This window comes from Punica granatum, chromosome 1, assembly GCF_007655135.1.
Source record: "Punica granatum isolate Tunisia-2019 chromosome 1, ASM765513v2, whole genome shotgun sequence".
NCBI classification, from domain to species: Eukaryota; Viridiplantae; Streptophyta; class Magnoliopsida; order Myrtales; family Lythraceae; genus Punica; species Punica granatum.
The window spans coordinates 39,528,646-39,546,247 of NC_045127.1; the positions used below are offsets into that span (position 1 = coordinate 39,528,646).

General features: G+C 38.0%; 2 protein-coding genes across 2 annotated transcripts; both read right to left on the reverse strand.

Moving 5' to 3' along the window:
- Positions 1-1,163: 1,163 nt before the first annotated feature.
- Positions 1,164-3,218, reverse strand: LOC116192459 (pentatricopeptide repeat-containing protein At2g45350, chloroplastic). The gene has a single exon (XM_031521013.1). The coding sequence runs from the start codon at positions 3,171-3,173 to the stop codon at positions 1,251-1,253; it is 1,923 nt and encodes a 640-aa protein (XP_031376873.1). The 5' UTR covers positions 3,174-3,218; the 3' UTR covers positions 1,164-1,250.
- A 672-nt stretch (positions 3,219-3,890) lies between these two features.
- Positions 3,891-9,409, reverse strand: LOC116188581 (probable protein S-acyltransferase 14). Its single transcript, XM_031518033.1, has 7 exons — positions 8,797-9,409; positions 7,959-8,178; positions 7,753-7,844; positions 5,581-5,704; positions 5,399-5,484; positions 4,909-4,974; positions 3,891-4,456 (listed from the first exon to the last, which is right to left on the reverse strand). The coding sequence occupies exons 1-7, from the start codon at positions 9,004-9,006 to the stop codon at positions 4,331-4,333; spliced, it is 924 nt and encodes a 307-aa protein (XP_031373893.1). The 5' UTR covers positions 9,007-9,409; the 3' UTR covers positions 3,891-4,330.
- Positions 9,410-17,602: the final 8,193 nt, after the last annotated feature.

Sequence of the window (17,602 nt, forward strand, 5' to 3'; positions counted from 1 at the left end):
GACAACATCACATATCGAATCTATAATAAAAGTTTAGACTTTTATACTACCCTTATTGATTCGAGTCAATCAAACCAACCATCCAAGTGTTCGGTCTCTAGTTCGTCCACACGAGCACGTCTCCACTGAGATTAAACTCCTCTCAACCCGTACACTCCGATCTAGGTCACCGATCTCGAACGGAATCGTCACGGAATGAAAGGATCTCTTTAAGGACGTCAAAGACAACACCGAAGCGCCGAACCGGAACCGAAAAGAACTCCGATAAGCTTTGGGATTTGTGCGGCTAAGTTGCTTGTTGATTGCCTCAGTCGAAACCTTCTCTCTTTCTCTCTAATATCAGTTGATGATCGATTGCGTTATGGAGTTATCTGTAAGAATATATCTATATATATATCTTTACCCTAAGGACTAAAATGTAATTATTAATTAATCCACATTAATTAATAAATCACAAATGAGTTCTCACACTTAAGTCATCCAATGACTTGCCCTTGTTGTAAAAAAAAAAATCAAATAAGTCCTTGACACGAGTTTCTATCAATAGACAATCTATTTATAGAAGTTCTTCAAATAAGGAAACTATCGTATTTCCTTAATTAGATTTATCCTTGATATTGAACTCGGCTTCAGGATGTACTAGCACCCTTGCAACCACATTGCAAGCCTCGTTCGAAAGTTAATTCCTAATTAACTTCCCTGAGTATAATTAATTCTTTTCTTGGTTTAAACATGCTCAATGTGTGTGACTAACTAGGTTCATCATCAAATGGCAATGGGATTATAGTATCAACTCATTTAACACTACCAGAAACTCTTTCTGTAACCAAAAGCATAATTCCCAAAATGCCTTTGGTTCCCAAAGTTCATGAGTGACACCTAGCAGCATATCGTGACAATCCAAATGATAACAAATGTATAATTGAAACATTCTGATGAACCTCTGATCGTATATGTCATGCATTGAATCCCTTCACTACCCAGATTTGAAATATATCCTTAAAGTTGGTTTCTACGCACTCATTTTCTTTTATTTCTATTCTTGATTCAGCTGCCATAAAATCATATATAGTGCATCGCTCTTGATGGCAACATCAATCGCAATTTCAGTGATTCAGTGTTGGGAGATATAAATGTCGGCTTACTTCTGCCATTCGAAAGAATTGATTCAAAAGGCAGTTTATTTTATGGCACTGATCATTTCTCAATTAGGATGATATCATTTGAAGCTATACAAGTTTGACTAGAATCTAGTATGTATGAGAAACAACCTCCGCATTTGGCGACAACATACTTCCCAACATTGAACATGCTTCTGTGACTTGGGGATGCGACTTATCATGTGCAAAGAACTCGCAAACTGTCCCCTCGAGCTCTATCCAACTGCACCCAGGAAGCTTCTTGATTTTCTTCTCTTTCATCTCCGTTCTAGTCCTAGAAACACACTCCCATAGACTGAGACCCGCATAAACATTCGATAAGAGAACATAAGAACTCGAACTATGAGAATCCACTTGAATGATATAGTCTGCTATGGCCTTTCCAATCTCATAGTTCTCGTGGATTCTGGAGCCACTGAGCAATGTCCTCCAGACAACATCGTTGGGCTCAATTGGCATTGCCTCGACGAATGTTAAGGCCTCTTCTAAGTACCCGGCCCGACTTAAAATATCAACCACACACCCATAATGCTGTAGCATCGGCTCGAGCTTGTGGATTCTTCTCATGAGCTCGAACACTATGAGGCCTTCCTTGACTAAGCCCGAATGTCCACAGGCGTTCAGAACTCCGATGAACGTGATGTGGTCTGGTTCCATGGAAAGCCGTTCCATCTCCAAGAAATGATCAAAAGCCAATTCACCGAGCCCGTGGATCGCTAAACCACCAATCATGGCATTCCAATGGTCGACCGCCTTCTCCTTTATGGAATCAAATACTAGCATTGCCTTCTCGACGCTCCCACATTTTGAGTACATGTCTATGAGAGCAACGCCGAGTTTCCCGCCTACAAAGAAGCCGTTCTCCTGGATGTAATGGTGAACCGCTAACCCTTCATCGAGGCGCACTAACTGGGCGATAGCAGAGAGGGCAATCGACAGTGTGGCCATGTCTGGTGACAGAGGGACCCCACTTCGCATGCAGTGGAAGATCTCCAAAGCCTCCTCGTGGAGGCCATTTAGAACATAACCACTCATCATGGCATTACAAGCTACGACATCCCCCTCAGGCATTTCATCAAACAAGCTGCTCGCAGCGCTGATATCACCCACCTTTGCGTACCCATCAATCATGCTAGCCCAGCTCACCACATCCCTATCAGGCATCGTATCAAAGAGCTCTCGTGCTTCATGTACTTTCCCGGCCTTGACACACCCATCGATCATTGTGTTCCAGGAGACTGAGTCTCTCTCGGGCATTTCCCGAAACAGCTCCCACGCGATCTCCAGTTGGTCACCTGATTGGGAGTGACCGCTCAGAATGGTGTTCCAAGTAATCAAGTTCCTGTCTTCGGATGGCGTAGAATTGAAAACTGCACGAGCCGAATCTATCATCCCGCATTTCACGTACCCATCAATCATCAAGTTATATGTGACTGAATCCATAAGCGACATTCTATCGAACAGCAGCCGTGCAGAGCCCAAATCCCAACACCGCAAGTAAAACCGGATAAGCCCATTAGCCAAGTACAAATCAGACCCGACGTCGATCTTACTCAACAGCCCATGAATCTGCTTCCCGACCTTCACATCCCCGACCCTCGAGCACGCTTTAAGCGCCAGAGAGAACGAGAACTTATCCCCGAAAACCCCGCTCTCCAGCATCAAGCAGAACACGGTCAGAGCATGTTGGGGGTCGAGCCCGTGGGAGTGGGACTTGATAACGGCGTTCCAGAGGAAAGGGTCGTCGCCTGCGGCTCCACCGGAGGTGCGGCGGGAGAAGAGAAGGAAGCGAGCGTAACGGGCAAGAGGCGGGTGGGGAGAGGAGGAGAAGGACAGGATGATCTTGGAGGTGAGGAAGGGGCTCCGGATGAGGCCGGTGGTGATGAGCCTCGAGTGGAGCTGACTGACGTCGGGGACGGTCCGGCAGCTCCGGAGGAGGACGAGGGTGGGCAGTGGCGAGCTCCATGGCTGAGCTGAGCTTGAGCTCCAGCTCGAGTTTGAGCGGAGCAACATTCAATTTCCCCCTAATCACAACGAAACAGCGGATATTTCTGATCAGTGCTCTTGGGATGCTTTTTTGCCTCTCCCAGAAGATAATTATATTTTGGGACCCTATATTTTCCTTTATATTCAATTCTCACCCTGAAGTTGCAAATTTTCTCCTGAAGGTGGGAACTGGATTTGGGATGGCAATGGGACGAAGAAAAAACCGTATTCGCGAATAATCACACCATTATTCGTACTGCATAATTGCACATTATGATTGTGGAGCAGATGTTTTCAATTTTGAAAGCTGTCATAATATGATATGATGCAGATATGGTTCTAATGAAGGATAAAAACTGCACCGCAACTTTTATATTTCCATACAAATCAACTTGATTTCTCATATATTTTGTATAAAGGATTAAAATTAGAGAAATATAATAGTAGATTTAGTGTAAATTTTATTTATAAATGTACCTAAATCGTCAATTTAATTTAATTTCACAATGCGATACAATTCGATATAATATGATAAGATGCAATGTGGATAACCAGCGTCATCTTATGACGCAAGTATCATGTAGGATTTTTAGATCACAATGCTGTTATGACTTTTTTCTGGGTACAAAATAAACCTATGAGTCTACAAGGACTAAGGAACCGCATCGACCGAGAAAAGAGAGAAAGGATATCTTGTGATAAAGAGTCGATCTCAGAACCACATAATTTAAAAACCTCGTAATCTCAAGTAATGAACACAATACTAAACTCTTGTCAGCTTAATAATTCGAATGCGTAGCAATTGATCAAATCCACCAAGTAAATCAGAAAGGACGCAACAGTCTCCAAAAGCTGATTTTCCTTATCTTACATTTCAAAGATCCGTGAAACATTCAAGAACAAGAACAAAGACTACAAATCCTGGCCAACGTCCAATCATACATTTGATCTTCCCGCTTGAACCCTGACCTTTATCATCTCGACCCTTATCCCTTCCCCGTGGTCCTTCAACATCCCGCCTCTCCTCTCTCTCTCTACACGACTGAACATGTTAAGCCAATGACATATTATCGAGCCCAAGTTAGGTGAAAAGCCGTTCTTATCAGTAAAAAAGAGTAAATGGCTCTGTGATGTATAGTTACAAGGAAAACCTCCCTCTTTATCCCTCTTGAGGAAAGTGGTCTCTAGAACTCCTCGGAATCAAAGTCAGGCTTCGATGGGTACTCGAGGCCTTGAAGAGCTGGTATCCGCCGCTTGTCTTCTTCCGAATATCCCGGAAGGAACCAATGCAATTTATCTGTTCCAAATACCTGCACATTGCCCAAAAAAAATAAATCTTTAGTGCCTCCACATCCACGAAGTAAACATCAACATCATTGAAGACCAGATATGTGCAACTGGACGGAAGACTCAAAACAGCAGTTGAACAATAAGCGTTTTCATAAGAAGCATTCAAACCAACAGTATAACAACTTCATCAGCTTTTCAATATGTACTATAAAGTTTTGTGGGACTGAAACCCCAAAGAAGACATCATTTCGAGATATAGCAGATGTGTATTGACGGTCTTTTTCGTACATATATAGTCCAATTTCGTACCCATACCCAACGCACATGCTAGGAGTTGTCTCAATGCAAACATTTTCTAACAAAAGAAGTTCACACACATGATTGGAAGCATTAGACAGATATTATTATGTTTCAAAAACCAGATGCCACATCTGGTACAATGAAATGAAATGGTAAACTTTCGGAAAGCTACCTGCTCAAAATTCTTCCTCCTCCCGAGGTCGTAACGCCACTTTGGAGTGGTCTTCTTTTCATACGCCTAGACCAAAGGAAAAGGATTTCATCAAGAAAAGTAGGATATTCTGATATCCCATTGCAGTGACCAAAATTACATAATCCAAACCGGTAATATTTCAAATTGAGTTGCTCCAAAAGTAGTGAAGATTCATGAATAAAGATAGGAGGGATCTTGAAGTTGATGAAAAAGGCAGAGGCTCAAAATTTGCTAAAAAGGAATTTGGGTTGCTAATAGAGGAAAAGAACTGCTGAATTTTGTCCAAATTCTCCGCTTACATGAAATCAGATTTTTTTCAACGAGGTTTCAGCAAGAGCACGACCTGATACCCGAAATCCAACATTCCATAATTACTAGAACGAAATCTCTATCTTCAATTCCAACATGATCCTCCTCAATAGAGAATGAACAACAATAAACATCAAGTATGCCAAGGTGAAGATATTACCTCAATTGTCGTGGTATTTGCAGATACAAGTGAAACGTGCATAATGAGAAATCCAAAGACGCTCAGTGCAAATGCCAGATTCAGGACTTTCCACCAAAACAAAAAAAGGAAGACAAATGTCAGAGGTTGGAGATTATATAAGGCAAGACATAACGGAAACAGAAAGGCTCCTGCAACCTTACCAAAGGCAAGAAATGTGGTCGCAAGTGTGCCAGGTGTCCCAGGTATCTCTCCATCACTGAAGAATGCTATGAAGTGTGGAAGAAGAGACAAAGTGACGAGACTTGTCTCAAGAAATGTATAAAACTGCATTCAAATGCCATGAGAACCTGTGAATAAGTATATGTAGCAGTTCAACATTGTAATATTCTGGTGATATCAAATGGTGAAGACCAAATGGAAATTGTCCTATCAACCAATAAGCAGGACAAAAGTACAGGAGCTTTATTAACATATCATTGACAGCATTTTTTACTACATAGCCCCGTATCAAAGGAAAATTTAATACAGTATAAAACACTACATACGTAGACAACAAAAAGCTTAAAGCTGCTCCAAAACAAACTAAGGACAGGTTGTTGTCCGCTATTTAAGCAGAGAACCCACAAAGTAACCTAATCAAGGAGGTCAATTGCATTCAGGCTTTTGTCCGCTCTTTATGCAGAGGACCCACAAAGTAATATGATCATGTGTTCATTCCCATGAATCCAGACTTTTTACAAAATATACACATTTACAGCTTTTAACAACTTAACTACACAGGGCATTAATGCAGAAAATTTCATGACAAGTGCAGTTGAGCTGCAATATAAGGCCAAGCAAGAAATGGAAGTGTAATATAAGAACAAAATTAGATTCCAAACTGCTGCAACGAAGCGAACAAGTATCATGTTCTCTTTGATGTGCTATCCTTCTCTTGCAACCTTATCAAAAATGATCTCCGATTGAAATTATGTGACCCAAATGATGGATTAATTTTCACTTTACCAATAAACAGGTATGATCTTTAATTTTTCAAAAGCCAGCTTTACCATTTAGCAGCATGACTTCTTGCACAATTCAAAATGTAAGGTCAATCACCAATACAGGCCTCAGAATCTGTTAGCGCAGTGTAAATGACCAATTTAACCACGTGAAAATAATTTAAAGAGGATGGTACAAAAACGAAAGACATTCTCAATGGCAACCTAAGACATTGCTTGTCCATTCAAACCCCTCCAAGACCAAGGCTAACACAGTGGTTGGGAGGTTTTAGGGGAGGGAGAAGAGAGGAGAGGGGAGGGGAGGAAAGGGGAGGGAGGGAGAGGAGAGAGGAAATGAAGGGAGATTTTAGGGAGGGAGAGGAGATGAGAGCTAATGAAACAAAAGTATATTATAAGAAAATTATACCTTCATTAATTTTAGCGTGTAGTATAAAGTCACCGTTATATAATACATATAATGGTAGTATAAAGTAACCATTATTATATATAATATATATATATATATAATAGTAGTGTAAATATATTATAATAGTAGTATATACATAAAACTATTACCGTTATATATATATATAAACACTAGTAAATAACAGTAATATAAAGTCAAAAAACTTTTTTTGTAAAGAGAGTTGTGTAGAGAAGAAGGTAGTAGCAAATAACACATGAGTTCCTCCAAATTCCTCCAATTTGAAGGGTTAGGAAATTCTTAATAATGGAGGGAAATGGAGGGAGAGTATTTCCCTCCAAATCCCTTCTCCCTTCCCTCTCCCTCAAATAAATCTCCCAAACGAGGAAACCACTCTCCCTCCAAATCCAACTCCCAAACACACCCAAAGGAACGCTTAACTATCAGAAACTCCGAAATATGAGCAACCCCAAAACTTGTAATTCATCTAAAGAAGATTTTGCAAAGCTCATTTATAATCTATCATCTTTACTCAGATAACTTTGTCCATTTACCAAGCCAAAGATTTTACTATAGCCTATATTATTAATGAATAAGTTCCAAGATAGAGATTTTATGTAATTCTTTTAGTTCCAGCAAACAGACATCACTGAATGTCTTAATTTCAAAAGGACTCTAATTATGTATCTCGAGTTGCTTAGCAGCAGTAAGTGCTATTTTGCAGAGAACAGAGTTTTACTCTATGGATGCCCATGCTAACACGTGACACATGCAGACCGTTAGCAAAATTGTATCTACATAAGCCAAAAAGATAATTTTCCATGATAAGCATTTCTCCCAATAAGACAGCCTATTACGCAGAAACAAAGGACAGTGTGACAAACAAGCATGGATATCTATGCTTAATCTACCAGAAGGCGACAAATTTTATATGGGGAAAAAATCTACAAGCAAAGACTGCACCGTACCAGAAAAAGCAGAAAATACTTGTAATTCAATGCTCCGACACAATTAACAACCCACACACAATGGTGATCCATCTTGAGAACGCATCTTCCACCTGAGACATAGCAAGACAATAGAAGTCAAAAAGCTGACGTCCTCAAATACCAAGCGAGTCAACAGAACAAAACACGACAATTTGGAAGCTTCAAACTAAAAGGGGGCAACTCACAGACAGAGCAATGGTGGCAGCGAGGCGGTTTAAACTGGTTACACTTGCGACAGTAACGGATTCTCGGATTCGAAGAATCAGACTGCAGAGCACTGTAATCAGACCCGCTCAGCGGATCAGATTCTCCTCTCTCCTCATCAACTACAGGTCTCCAGTTAGGTGGCACACTGCCCGGGTCCGTAAGTACAACAGAGAAGTAACTCCATAGTAGCATGACCAGCTGCAGTCAGAATCTCAGCTTCTTCAGTTTCCGCTAAATCAATCAGTCAAATTCTATTCATAATCTAGCCCAACTCGCTCTTTAACTCTGGACTGTCAGATTTATATCCCCGCCAAGAATTCAGCGGAGAAAGAATTTCTAGGAATAGTCAAAATCATTTTATAGCTAAAGTATCCAGAAATGCACTAACAGTACGATGGAACATGGTTTTGGCAACTTAGTCAGAAGTGCCACCAATTGTTCCCAAAACTTAGCAGAAATGCCCGATTTTGACAGACTTTGAACAGATCTTTTCCCCCACCAAATTCAGCAATCTCCTAGCACTAGTCCGCAAATCACAATCCTAGTCCAATTCTTGATTTAGCTCGAAAGCTCTAGCACTGCCAAACATGGAAAGAGGGAAGGAAGAGATCAGAAGATCGCACAATGTCCCCAGCTGATGGGTAATTCTCTACTGGGCTCAGCTCAGATTCTTAAATGAAAACCTAAATGACCAGGAGAGGAACAAAATCATCAGAAGCTCAAGAACAGAGATCTCCCGACAAGACACCCATAAAGAAAACTCCCTTCCTGGACCCAAAGTAAAGAATAAGTGAAAGGGGAGCAAAGAACGAGTACCAGGCCATGGAAGAGAAGCAAGACGACGAAGGCGAGGAAGGAGTCGAAGCCGCCGTCGTAGAGGGCCGGCCCGTAATTGGTGAGAACGACGGCGTAGTAGGTGACGCCGACGACCCCCAGGACTAGGAGGATCATGATGGAGCCGAGTCCCCGGAGGGCCGTGCAGAACTTGAACACGTTCCAGGCCATGACAGCTCCAGATCTGTGCATAGTACTCCGCAAGAAGCCCCCTCTCTGCTTTTTCACGTTGGTTTTCCTTTCTGGGTCTCCCTCAAGATTCGGATTCCGATGATCAGCAAGTGACGGAGGGGGTTTTAAGTGGGGATTGAGGAGGATTCCATGTGGGGTTTGGATTTGAAATCCGAGTCGTGGCCATGGAAGGAGGAAGAATCAAAGAGCAACCTGAGAGATGCAGGAGAAGGAGAGGTTAAAGGTATGGAATTTCGATCCTTCCTGTTTATTTTTATTTTTATTTTCACCCTTTTTCTTGATTTTGCTTTCTGGGTTAATAATAAATTACACAGAGAGAGGGAGAGATTGGAGTTTCGTTATGGGAAGAATGGAAGGATGTGCAAAGCAGAGAAGCAGATAGAGAGAGAGAGAGAGGGGGGGGGGGGGGGGGGGGGGGGGGAGGGGGGCGGGGGATTGAGCTAAGCTAAATGAGATTGGTGATTGATTCTTGCTGTGTATGATAACAAAGCATGTGTAATTTTGGTTGATTATAATAATATAATATATTAGTAATAATAATAATAATAATAATAATATACTATAAGTTTGTTGTTGAAAATAATAATAATAATAATAAGACAAGATAAATAATTCTACCGAAAAAAGCAAAAGGGATAAATAAATATATTTGTTTAGTTGATATTTTACTTTTTTATTGTTATTAAACATTAATTGATATGATTTCTATCCATCTAATTATAAAAAGTGGGTGAGGATAACAACTACTTCAATTAAATCAACTGCTTTTATTATAAAAGTAATTTTCTACTTTATATATGTACAAAATATGAAAATTTAGTAGCTAGTACTAATGTTACCCATATCCAGTCACCGGATCTGTTTGGCCAAAAGGGTGAATGGGGAAATCATTAGATCCGGAAATGTTTTTGGATGAGTGAAAAGGTAAAAGTGGTTCATTTCCAAAAAGAAAAGTATCATTTTTTATTTATATCATTGCTAGCATGATTTGTATGAAATTGTACGGAAAGACACAATTATATATTTCGTATCATCTAATACAAGGCACTTATCTCGTCAATGTTAACGTGAATTTGCTCTAATAAAGAAAATTATGAATTTGTTAATGTGGCACTTAGTACTGATTTGTTTTTGTTCACGAAAACTGTCCTAATGGCCCGACTGATTATTCTGATAAAATTATATTAAAAAGTTCAAAGAAAACAAAAACAAAAGGGTTGATTTTGTAAAGATATCATAAATTTTCAATCTTGTCTCAAATAATCACAAACTTTTATTTTCTACTACAAAATTATAAACTCTCAATTTGATTTCATATATATGGTGCCGTTAATTTTTCTATTCATTGCTGATACTCATATGATTGTATCATGTCATTAAGTAGGCCCAAAACTGTTCGAATTATCAAAAAAAGAATAAATAAAAATTGTCAAAAAAGGATAAAAGGACACCCATCTCAACACCTGCAATGGATTGTACCGACGAGCCCCTTCACGCGCAATTGAATCCGAGAATGGAATCTTATTCTCGGCTCAATTTCTTAGGGCAATGGCCTACCTGCCCAATGACAAGAGGCACCGATAACCGTAGTTGTTGGATTGGTGGCCTCGACGAGCCCTTGCCTTGGGCAAATGAGCCTATTTTGGAGTATGAGCCATGCTGGCAACCACCAACCACCACTCCACACACCCACATGAATCCTTTTAAATTTATTAATACACTCGAAAAAGTCATGCAATAATAAGCTAAAAGATTTAAGATTTAGATCATTAAAGTTTGGGTTATGTGGCACAATGATGTCCCACTTCTCAATATATATTATAATTAGTAGGGTTACCTTCGCAATGCACGAGAAAACTAACATATAAAATTATGCACATTATATATTCGATGAAAAACATATATTACTTGATTCATAATAAATTATACTTCAATTTAATACAATTATTATAAAACATCTGAAAATTTTGGCAATTCAATATCTTTATTAAAAATAAATGATGTATTTTTTGACCGACTCTTATGATGTCATTATATTAATGCATCTTATCCATAATATCGTTGGCTTATTTAAGTTCCGTAAGAAATAATCCTTATTTAAATACTTTATAAATCGGCCTATAAATTGAATTGAGAACAATTATATTATATTATATTATGATATTATTTTATATTATTATAATCATTACTTATTTCATGGTAAAGTAATGTCTACATTTACATTAATTTATTCGCATTTAAAAAAATAAAAGATAAACTCGAGAATACGAAAAACAAACGTATTCTTAACCAAAACTTCCGGAATGCTTCTGATTTATATATATATATATATAGATTGATTGATTGATAATTTGTTCAGTTGCTTCCTCATATAACAGGTGGATATGGACTATAGAGATTCAATTATTTTAATCACTAGAAAAAATAATTCGTGTTGACACAAATTTATTTCAAAATGGTATTCAATTTTGAGTTGACAATTAGATTACGATCGACTCAAATTGTCATAATTTTTAGAATTTTTTTCTTTGTTTTTTTAGTATAAGCTCCTTGGATACTTCTTATATTTTATTATCACTTGTTTATCTAATACAGATAATAAAATAATATTGAAGTAATAAAAATAACCGTTATATAAAAAATTAGATAGAAATTGATAATTGAGTAAAAACAGTGCCATAGAATACACCATAGAGCAAGATGATATAGTACAGTACCGCATGTCCTTACTTGATAGTCAAGAGATTCCATATTCGATTCTCATTGTGGGATTACTGATACTCATTTATTCGATAATACAATTATATTTCATTGAACTAGGCCATGAGTCTACTTTATAATTAAAAAAAACTACTACTTAAAGGTATTAATGGAGTTCTCGCATTAATGAAAATTAGTATGATTCATTAAAAAAGTATTCTATTGACTTTATTTCAACTTAAAGTGTGTTAAGAAGCTTTAATAAAGTCAGTTTATTCGAGATATATTATTATTTTCAAGGAGAAACTATTTTCTGTCTTAGCAAATTTATAGTATTACTCATTTCAATGATTAAGGTGTAATTATGAAAAAATGAAATTAATCATACTCAACAATGCTTGTTTTTAATCTGAAAAGTATAAAAGATTGTTGAATTGTATCGAAAAACAATTTTATCAAATAAATTTTTCTGATAAATTTTTTTTTCAAAAAATGTGTTAGTCTAAAATTTACTCTTTGTATATTAGGGACCCAAAAATTTATTCTAATATTTAATTAAAGAGATATTGAACAGGAAAAATAAATTTAGGAGATAGAATTGAAATTGGAAATGGATATAAAGTTAAAGGATCAAATTGTAATAAAAATAATGAAATTACTATAGCCTGGAGAAGAAACACCCCTTACTGGGCCATTGGCGACTGATAAGAGTTAACTTTTGTAATTTCTCTACCTTATAGATAAGATTAGATTGGATGAAAGATATGTAATTTCTTTTTTTGAAAAGAATCTAGAAGGTGTAATTATTTGACCTAGTAAGTTCTCCTTCTCCAAGCAAAGACCTCAACTTTTGAATACAATAATAATGGTTTCCTCTTCCTCACAAAAGGACTACGCTACCTGCTACTGATAAATCTCTCCCTCCTACCATATTATCACGGCCTGTGGTCCAATTACAAGTTAGATCGTGATTAAATAATCAAGCAATGTTGTAAATCCGATAATGGCAGTTCGTTAGGCCCCCATCGAGTGTTGGGCCAAAAGTGGCTATATAATTCATAACGACCAATTTAACAATCAATTGAAGATGAAGCTTGGGTAATTTCTGAGTTTTTGGGTCGGATTGAGTTGCGATTCTCTTGTTGTCTTCAATTGAGCGCTTGGTGAATGAAATCCCTTACTCAATTTTGATAATTGAAAACTGTGGCAAGACCACAAGCAAGCATTAACTGAGCAAGTAAGTTAAGATGTCAACAGGTGGGTCAGTTGAATTATGTGAGTCTTCTGTAGCAACAAACAGATCTGGAGCTTATAAGGAATGCCATCACAAGGTAAGAGCTCCGTCATTGACTTCATGGAGTGAGAGCAATCCTGAATGAAGATTTTTTTTCGTTGCAAACATTGGAAGGTACCATTGATTATGTTTTGATTATGATTACTTATGATATGATACACTATATGCTGATATAAGTCTCAAAATCATAGGAAAATGATTGAAAATACTTCAAATGGTATAATCCCGAAGACTCCAAGCATAAAAAGCATATGTTGGGGGTCCTGATGAAAGAAAAGGAATTTGTTGCTATGGAACTCCACCATGTCAAAGAGAATAATGAACTTCTTTTAAAATTGTCAGCAACAGAAGATAAAGTGGCCACATTGGAGTGGAAGAATGAAATGATGCAGAAGGAGTTAAATGAGATGAGAGTGCATGCCAAAAATGTAAATTTGGTTGGAAAATATTGCTCCAAGATGAAAGCAACAGGGTGGCTTATAGTTATATGTTTGTTGTTTAGTTGGATATCTGTAGTTGGCAAAAATGCCAATAAGAAGATGGTGCCATGAATTCCTTTATTTTAGTAAGAATAATGCAAGTGTTTGTACATGGCATAGATGCCAAACAATTTATGTTACAATATTCATGACCAATGAGTAATGAAATTAAATGTTCTTCATTTTATGCAATGAGGCTCCACCATCCTTTATATAATCATATTGCTCTTTATAATCAGAAAATCTAATCACAAAACAATGACAAAAACCTTGTAACCACTGTAGGCATCATATTATATAGTAACCAAAGTTGGCATAACTGAAATCCATCAAGCAACCACTAAAGGCATCATATTACATATTGATGTTCATAATTCATCATAATCCATCCATCAACTACACTATCAGTACTAAACCATATCTACCACCATCAGTACTAAACCATATTTACCACCATCACTGTGAATAAAAAGCTTTAAATATTGTCAGACATCAAGCCATATCTACAACCAACAATACTACACCATACCATCAGCCACAAAAAAACTGACAAAAACCACCACCACCAACACTATCTATGCTTTTTTTGCTTATTATTTGGGCCATTATCTGCAAGTGTCTGCTATTGCTGCTCCTGGAGTCTTTTCGCTCTTGTTCTCACAATTAGTTGAGGTTGTTGCTGGACCCCTTGCCGCCGAACCCCTTGTTGTTGAACCCCTTTCTGCTGAATCTTTTGCTACTATTGAACCCCATGAGCCCCTTGTTGTTGAACCCTTTCTTTCTAAATCCCTTGCTACTGCTCTCCTTGAACTCCTAGGACAACGTTAGTGAACTGGCCTCCATATCTGCCAGTGTAACTAATTCTTACAAATTGTCTAGGCAAGTGTATATAGCAAACTCTAGATTGATCTGTGATCACCCCAATACCTCTTGAAGCCTGCTCGATTCTCTATACATAAGCTGCCTAATATTTTTGCATGGAGTAACTTTCTTTGGCTTGATTGTGCTTGGTCTATCCCCAACTTCCTTGAGCTTACTGGTGCTTGCAGTGTCCCCAACTTCATTTGTGGCATTTCTTTTGACCTGTCATTCACAAAAATACAACATTAAATTATGTGTATAAGACACTGAGCCAACAAGAAAAACAATATACTTATAGGTAACTTTGGGCTATTCCCATATGTATACGCTGACTTCATGACTGTATTCCTCACTAGCTCCATGGCTGTGGTCTCCTGAGGCTCCCTGACTCTATACCCTTCAGTCTCAATGACAACGCTATATTAAGGCTCATTGAATCTACTATCCTAAGGCTCCATGACTCTACTCTCTTGAGGCTCCATGACTCTGCTCCTCTGAGGCTTAATGACTATGTTTCCCTAAGACTCCATGAATGTCCTGCCCTCATTCACTGGTTGGACATTTTTTCTTGCTCTTCCTCTCTTCTGAGGTTGCACATCAATTGTAAATTTACATTTGTTATTGCTATATAAGCAACGAACTAGCAACAAACTACCTCATTAAATTCAAAAAAACTTACTTGAACCACAACTTGATCAGGGACTGAGCCTTATTCTCCTTTTTTCGGGCATTTCTTGATGTTGTGATCATATTTGTTGCATCTTGTGCATTTCATTTTCAGTCCCTTCCTTGGATGCTTCTTTGGATCAGGTTCTTGTTCAATCTTGTCATTCCTCCTACTTTGTTTAGGCCTTCTTGGTTGTTTCTTGAAATCTGGAGGCAATCTTTGGTCACTATCAATAGGAAGCCAATGATTTCTTCCAGTAAGTGATAAATGAAACTGTTGGTATGCTTTCATACATTTGTCCTTCTTCAAGAAGTCATCCACAAAGTTCTTCACTTTCTTTCCCACCCAATTAATGCAACTCACCGTGTGAATACATGGAATACCTTTGAGATCCCATTTTTTACATGAACAACTCTTGGCTGGTAGATTAACTACTTCTCTATTGGCAAATTCTTCAACCTAGAATGTATAATTGCTAGCATGAGTTGGCGTGCAGAACCGACATCAAACTTGTTGTACTCAACCTTCTTCCTCACTTTAGGACACAATATATCATTGCTCCTTGCAAATAATTCCTTCTTCTCAGCCATCCTTTGCATTAAGGTAGTCCTGATGTGCTCTAATATATCTATCAAAGGCTTTGTCCTAGCATCCAAGATGCAATCATTAAAGCACTTAGAGAGATTATTATCAATTACCTCAAACTTGGGCCATATACTAATGAAAGCCCTACAGAACTTCACACAGTCAATTTTGCTGAAAGCTTCTTGTGCATGAATGGAAGCCTATCTCATCTCATCCATTATAACTCTAAAATTGGCTATGGTGGTGCTCTTAACAGCTTTTCCAAAATAGTGACTTCAGAACAAGATCATTGTGACTTTTCTTCCAATTGGCATATAAATGCCTAACACAATTGCGAAGCTCAACATTAGGTAGGAGTGAGTTCAATGCATTTTTTAGACCCTATAAGATCACACAAGTGTATTAGTTATACTATATAAAAATAGAAAATAAGTAAAAATAGATACATTTAGTACCTTTTATTGATCATTTATAATGGTCCAGCCTAATCATTCTTTGATGTTCAAGCCCTCATTTAGATGTTGCAAAAACCATCTCCATGAAGACTCATTCTCCCTTTCTACAACAACCCAAGCAAAAGGCAACATTTGGTTATTCTCATCACGACCAACAACACTCAAAAGTTGCCCCCTAAATGGGTCTTCAGAAAACACCCATATAATCCTATCATGGATCTGCAACCTTTTAACAACCCGTTTCTTAACTCCTCCAAACAACAATAGAACCTTTTAAATTTGGGTTTTGAGTCAGGACTGTCTCTCTCAAGGACAAGATCAAACCTGTTGTTGTTATTGACCCTCTTCAGCTCAGCAAGATATGTGGGTAACAACTTGTAATGGTCTTCCAATGTTCCCAATATCAACTTTCGAGCATGTGTCATTGCTTTATAGCAAGTGTTTTTGCTAACTCTGATTGCAAAATCTTGATTAATTTGTTTTCATCATCTCCATAATATTCCAATTCAAATTCATTCTGAATCTCTCCAAATAATGAGTTGCTATCCAATCATAGGAAGCTTGACTATTCTTTGATGGCCTGGAGCATTTATGCTTATCATTCAAAATCTTAATAGCAAATGCTTCCTTATCCTACAACCTACTAGCATGAATTTTTCATGGGAAACCCAAGGCACATGAAAGCCTCCAACCTCTTCTCACCACTTCTCTTCCATTTTATATCAAACTCCTTAAAAATTGCAATTCCTTATAACTTGTTTGAACTGTTTAGGAGACTCAAATATCAAGCCTTCGATGAATTGAATATCAGCCATATCACACTTGGGGTTAAACACTTTAAACCTGACCCTTCCACTGTTACCATCATCATCTTCAGAGTTAATAGGGGTGACAACCTCATCATTTGACTCAATATCAAACATGCTCAAAACTAGCGAGGACATGTTCCCCAACAGGTCCTCCTTGTGATTCGCCTAGGCTCATTGTCTTATCATTTTGCCCTTGTCTCCTAAATGCTCTTCTTTTCTGCCTTCCAATTATGTATTCATCATTGTCTTCCTTACTTTCTACTTCTCTATCACTCGAATCACCATCATCAGTTTCTTCATTAGGCATATAATCAACATCATCATCATGAGAATTATCATGCCCCGCTTCATGCTCATCTGTATGCCCTACTTCATACTCATCTATATGCCCCGCTTCAGGATCATTAATATGCCATGTTTCATCCTTCTTTTCAGCCTTAACATAAACACCTATAATCCCATGTTTCAACCCTAACTCAACCATATCACGTACTTCATGATCAGTGTTTATCTCATACAATGTAGTCTTTAAAGTACGCTTTAGAATAATATACCACATACAATTAGGGGGCTTGTAGTCTATCTCATCAAGTAAAGTCCTAAGCTCGACCCAACACATTTTGTCCGGGTCCTCTGTCGAAATGGTGACTTTACCTCCAATATATTTCGTTTACAGTCTGACCACCATACGTCCCCCATGATGCAATCTCAAATCAAATTCTGCTCCCATTCGTTTTGTCATCCTA

Coding starts and splice junctions, on each gene's coding strand:
- LOC116192459 (XM_031521013.1), bottom strand. CDS start 3,173: ATGTTGCTCCGCTCAAACTCGAGCTGGAGCTCAAGCTCAGCTCAGCCA.
- LOC116188581 (XM_031518033.1), bottom strand. CDS start 9,006: ATGCACAGATCTGGAGCTGTCATGGCCTGGAACGTGTTCAAGTTCTGC. Junction 8,179..8,796: donor TGCTTCTCTTCCATGGCCTG/GTACTCGTTCTT, acceptor TTCTGACTGCAG/CTGGTCATGCTACTATGGAG. Junction 4,457..4,908: donor GGAGGAAGAATTTTGAGCAG/GTAGCTTTCCGA, acceptor GGCAATGTGCAG/GTATTTGGAACAGATAAATT.